This window comes from Manis pentadactyla, chromosome 8 (assembly GCF_030020395.1).
Source record: "Manis pentadactyla isolate mManPen7 chromosome 8, mManPen7.hap1, whole genome shotgun sequence".
Taxonomy (NCBI): domain Eukaryota; kingdom Metazoa; phylum Chordata; class Mammalia; order Pholidota; family Manidae; genus Manis; species Manis pentadactyla.
The window spans coordinates 41980825-41986824 of record NC_080026.1 but is presented as its reverse complement, the minus strand read 5'-3'; the positions used below and the strand labels follow the sequence as shown (position 1 = coordinate 41986824).

The window sequence follows — 6000 nt, the reverse complement described above, 5'->3', positions numbered from 1 at the left end:
AATTATTGGAGACTGTGGGGGAGGGATGGCAGTTTTGTTAGCCGTATTTTTAAAACACATTTAAGAAGGAAATGGCCACTCTTAGGGTACTTCCAAACACTTGCCTACTCTGGTTCCAGAGACATCTCTGTTCTGTCAGGATAAACTCCAGGAGTACAAAAGGCGCAGAGAATTTCTTCAAGGACATTTACTGAGTACCTTGTTTTTAAGATGCTAGGGATGCAGAGAGGAAACAAACACAAAACTTCCTTACTCTCATATTGCTCACAGCCTCACACTGCCCCTTCCCCACCCTCCCCAGGGAAAGATCGCTTCCATAGCAAAAGTTGTTACCTGCCACCTTTCTTCATCGTTAAAAACAAAACAAAATAAAAAACTAGCTGATTAAGCCATTACGGAGCGACGGAGGTAGGTGGGAGGTAGCCCGGGAGAAAACTCTCTATGTAGCTTTCGTTCTCAGGGACAGACGAAGGGGTGCATCATGTAGGTGATGTGGCAGCTCAGATGACGTCAACAGCAGAGTCGCTTTCTCTGAGATGACCTTTCCCCAAGGAAGAACTAAAAACGGGCAATGCCGGGGTGGGGGTGGGGGACATTATCTAAATGAAGTTTCCTGGGGAACAAGATGCACGGGCTCGAACGCTGGGGAGACAGCGGGAGTGGAGACTCTTTTCTCCCGGGCTCTGATCCCTGGTCTGTCTATGAAGAAATTTGCCCAAGGGCGCGGTTATCAGGGTACACCGGATTCTGCTAGAACTGGGCCGGCGTCTGGAATCCCCAACTTATTCAGGTTCAGACTTCGAATCCAGAGCACAGGAGCTTTCAAAGTCCGGCTCACGGAGAAAACAGAACCCACTTGGGACATCTGATGCCCTTGAAAAGCAGAGAGGGGATCCAGATTGCAAAATTTCCCCGATATGAAGGAAAATTCCCTTCTATTAAGCACCTCCGAGAACGCACAACTCCGGGGCGCTGCTCCGGCATGACCTCCGCAGGCGCACCCCGAGGGACAGCTGCACCCGGACCTCTACTACTCCAGAGGGCGCCAGTGGGGGTCCTTCGCGCAGGCGCACTGGCGTCGCGCTCCCGCCCCATTGCGCATGCTTGGTCAGGCCGCAGCGTTCCGGGCTGTAGGCGGCGGCGGCGGCGGCGGCGGCGGCGGCGGCAGCCGAGGTGGAACTTTCTGCTTTGCCTCCACCCCGGTAGCAGCTTCGCGGTTGGGGACAGCTTCCTCCGGACGCTCCGTGGGTTTCGCTGCCATCGCACGTCAGTCCGACAAGATCATGGGGTTGCCCAAGGGTCCGGAGGGCCAGAGTCTCCCGGAGGTAAGGACCCCTTTGTCCCTGACACGTCCGGGTTCCTGAAAGAGAGCCGATCCCGCGGGTCGGCGGGCAGAGGGTCCTGGGCGGCGTCTGGGGAGTCCCGCCCGATTTCTCAGGTGTGTCCAACGCGCGGAGCACCGGCCCTGCTAGCTGGGGCCGCGGGGGTTCCCCTAACTTCAGCAGCTCGGGGGCTCCTGGGACAGAGGTGGCCTTACCAGCCCTGTACCTGCTCCGACGCGGGCCCCGGCGCGGCGGCCCCGGGGTCCCGCCTCTCCAGTTCCCCGGGGCCAGGGTTCGCCTGTAGGGCCGGGGCTGCTGTGCCCAGGAGTCACGAGACTCGCGCTGGGACTGCCCGGCTCAGGCTGTGCAAAGGGCGGTAACCTTGTAGCGCCTGCCGCGGCCTCGCGGGGCCCCTCGGGGTCCGCGCGGCCAGTGCCACCTGCGCCGGTTTCTGGAGGGAATGCCGCCCAACATTTGTACCCACGCTGACCGAGGCGGTGGAGGAAGTTGGGGAGCCTTGCACGCGCAGGTTGTGTCCGGGGTGGGGACGCGCTGTCCAGTGGTGCTGTGTGGCTGGGACCGAGCGCGGGCGGAAACGTTGCAGCTTCTTCTCGAGAAGATAGCGGGTGCCTTTCCTTTCAGAGGTGTTTGTTGTTAAGTACTCATTGGGTCCTGAGGGACAGGATAAGCAGTGGTTTCCCGATTCCCAAATTGGTTGGGAATAAGGGAAAGTGCATTTCCTTTTGGCTGTAAATATCACTCAGCTAGGTGGTTTGCATCTATCTTCTCCAGTTGATTTACTCACAAACTTGTCTAGTTTACTGGATTCTTCAAAAAATGGTATCCACACTGCATCTTTATACCTCTCCTAAGGCTCTGAAGTAGACATTTGGCAGGGGAACTGATTCCTTGACATGGTGAGTGGTCCCTTCACACTAAGCTGCCTATGGCCAATCTTATTTTGCTATGCTCCCCACCCCCAAGTCTCAATTCTTTCCTCCCACAAGTATCCACTAACTGAGGGGATCACTGTTCTGTGCATAAAAGCTGGGGATAGAGTGATGGAAGGACAAACTTTTTTGTCAGCGTGTTAGAATGCAAGTCCGTTTTGTTATTTCAAGAAAACCTAAGAAGTGTAATACTGTGATAATCCTTGTATTATGTAGAACCTTACATGAATGCTGCTTTGGGATGGGAGAAGGTTTTGTGAAGGCTGTGTTCTCTAATGATACTTGATTTGATATTTTTTGCCCCTTCTTTATTATAGGTGCTCATAAAGTTTTTGCTGGGCCTTTGCTGTAGATTCATCACTGGCCTCCCATATTCTTTCTACCTTAAATCCCCCCAGTTCGGTTTCCACAGAATATCAATGGGGATCTTTCTAAAATGAAAAGCAACCTGCTCTTGTGTATTCCTGCTTAAGCCTTCTCTGACCGCTAGGAAGATAGATCTGACTTGTCACTTTCCCCAAATCCTAAGATGATTCTTGGCAATTAGGAGGCAGACAGTGTGAATATAATCAAGTTACTTTCATTTAGTTCCAAAACCAGTGCGTATGAATATGCATAGTCATTAAACTGTCACTAATTCAGTTAATTGCTTAAATTCAATTTTTTAAACCCTTTACTCTATGTATGTGAAAGCTACAAAGATAGCTAGACCTGGTATTGCCTTCCAGCTTGTGTGAACTATAGGGCAGGGCAACTGAAAATTTAGTGTGCTGGTTTAAAAGCTCACAGCTATTTATCAGGATTTTAGTTTTTTAACAATTGGATGTATTACCCAGCCTGGAGACTTTTTATACCCTGAGAAGAGAACATTTCTTTCATCCCTTGTATATTAACCAGTGGTCCTTTTGCATTTTGTGTCCATGTTAATCTTCAAGTGAATTTGGGGTCTACAGCCAATGTTTTGTGCTAAAAAGTTATTTCATAGATTAGAGTCCACTTCATTATTCTGACTGAGTGGACAAGAAGCATGGGCCATGCATCTGCCATGGGGTGGCCAGCGAGTGCACTTTAGGTGCAAATTGAGGCAGGAGTGATCCTCCCATGATGTATTGCCCTATTCTTGGAAGTGTTTTCTTGATAAGTGACGAGTGAACAAATGAAGGTTTCCTGTTCTACATCCCAGTTTTTAAAATACTTGCATCATCCCATTTTTCTTTTCTGCTGTACCTTTGTGAACCATGCTGCTCTGTCTTCTCTTTCCTTTGAGTCTCTCCACTTGTAGATGCTTCTCAACCATTCCAGATCTTTTGTGAAGAAAGAGAAGGTGTGAATAATTAATACCACTTTATTTTTCTATGTCCACTAAGAACTAGTAAATGCTAACCTTCAGAGTCTTTGGTAGGCTGGACCAGAGTCATTTGAGAGAGAAGTGAAATGAGCAATAGTTGAAGGCTGTCACCTCTACTGTTGCCACTGCAAGAGATTGTCAGTCACTTCAATAATTCCATGTTCAATTATGTGTTAATGTGTACACTCCCTCTCCTGGTGATTTGCTTCAGAGTAAACTTGAATTTCCATTATCTGTGTCATGACTATGAAAACAATCGATTTTGTTAATCCATGACTAGCTTAGTTCATGCACTTTATGTAATGATTGAGTGTGTCATTCCATATTTAATTGTGTCCTTTGAGCCTACTGCTGTCCAGAACAGAGGAGTAAATATGAGTGAATAGTATATGGGTTCTCTCCTGAACTAGTTAATAGCCCATTTGGAAAGACAGGTATGTACATTAACACCAGACATGTCACTCAGAAGAGGTCTATACTTTATGAATGACATGGACTATAAATAGAAGAGAAATATAGAGGAATGACCATTTCAGGCTGTGTTTGTCAGTGTTGCATCAAACAGGCTCTAAATTTGAAGACAGTTCCTGGGTGGTTAGAGGATATCAGGAGAAGAGGATGGGGATGAACAGTGAAGAAATGGGAATGAGCAATGCTTGAGGTTGGCCTTAACTATGTCTGGATTGTTTTGGAGGAAGGTGAAGATATGAATACCAAACCAAGACATTTGAAGTTGATCTTCTAGACAGTGAATTATGATGGGCGTTGGCAGATGAACTAAAGAGGGATGAGGTGAATGCTATGATTTAGGAGACAAATTGCCAGAAGAAAGATTAAGACACAATTGCAGTCATCCTGGCATGAAGTGTAAATAAAAGGAGAGGACAAATGTGAGATGCATAGTAAAGGAAGATCTAACAGACAAGGCTAGGTGAGGGAGTAGTCAGAGGTGCTTACAGTTGGAACCAGCTGTGCCTTGGTGGTGATTTATACAGAGTAGTTTTTTAATATTCTGTAGTAATAGAAAAGAGGAAAGGTACAGTTCATAAAAGTAAATGAAGACAAAAGCACTAGAATATTTTATACAGATTTAAGTTGTAGGTAAACACCTGGAAATGAAAGTAGGCTATAAATGAAAATTTTTAAATCAAATCCCTATTTAAAGATATTAGGTGAGTTTATTATTTTTAAGCCAATATTATTAAGTGGCAATAATAACCCTTTAATATATCCAGGTTGAAAACCTTCCTTACGTTTTCCTTAGAGAACAAAAGAGGAATGCAGAGAGGGATATGTATTTGAATTTGCTACTTAGTTCTTGCCCCCCTTGGCAGCCATGTCTGGGACCAAGATGAGTAAAATTTTAAAAAACAAACAAGCCACCTGTTCCTGTCTATAAATTGATTATAATCTAGTCCAGAAACTTGTTAAGGAAACCATGTGTTAGATAATGTGCTATAATCTTCCTTGCCTTGATAAACACTCTTTAGCACCTGATGAATGGTCTGTGCTACCTGTGTGTGTCTTTTCCTCCCACCTCTGATGGTTAACAGCTTGTTGAGGCCTGGGGGCCTGTTCTTTGTGACTCTGGCAGCACTGTGTCCCCATGCTCCTGCGTGAACACAGTGATTTGGCTAATGTCACCTGCTCCTTGGCAATGAGATTGTGACTTTACGGGATACAACTGGTGTTTCTTTATTCAAGGTTGGTTTTACCAGCCTAACATTTACCTTTTGCCTCAGGTGGAAACAAGAGAAGATGAAGAACAAAACGTCAAGTTGGCTGAAATTCTGGAGCTCTTGGTTGCAGCTGGATATTTCAGGGCAAGAATTAAAGGCTTGTCACCTTTTGACAAGGTAAGAGGAAATCATTACACTATTTTTTGGCAGGATGAGGTGATTAACTATGGCAGAGGAATTCTCCCTAATTCATTGTGAATGTATTTAAATTTCCTATTAAAAGAAAATAGTAATGTATTTGTAGTTACACCTTAAATTCCTTTTCTGTGTATGAAGCTTTGGGAAATGCAAAAAAGCAAAAGAAATATTTCTTCCTTTTAAGGAACTTACAGTTTGGGTGGGGAGGTAAAGCTTATGGGAGATAAAATATAATCTGAGTTAATAAGGAACTCTCCCAGGTCTGTGTGCTCACAGGCAATTGCCAAATGCTGAGTTTGGAGGAGAGAGAAGTCACTATGGAATGAAGTCTCTTCCTTCAGCAGAACCTTTAACAATTATTATGCACAAGACATAGTAATAGGTGTTCAGGGCCCAGAGATGAGACCAAGGCCCTGTACTCAAAGAGCCTGACCTTTGTAGAATAAGAATGAAGAGAGACAAAGCAACACATAGAATAAATGGCATGATGTAGTAAGTGCTAC

At 45.7% G+C, this 6000-nt stretch overlaps 1 protein-coding gene across 2 annotated transcripts in view; it reads left to right on the top strand.

Annotated features, from left to right (window-relative positions):
• The first annotated feature begins 1122 nt into the window (after positions 1–1122).
• The window catches only part of CCDC93 (coiled-coil domain containing 93), a 117171-nt gene continuing 112293 nt past the window's right edge, over positions 1123–6000 (top strand). For both annotated transcript variants that reach the window (XM_036886595.2, XM_057505678.1), the window contains exons 1-2: positions 1123–1325; positions 5363–5476. In XM_036886595.2, the coding sequence (XP_036742490.2) occupies positions 1284–1325; positions 5363–5476 (156 nt within the window). In that variant the 5' untranslated portion in view covers positions 1123–1283. The remainder of the gene's footprint in view (positions 1326–5362; positions 5477–6000) is intronic.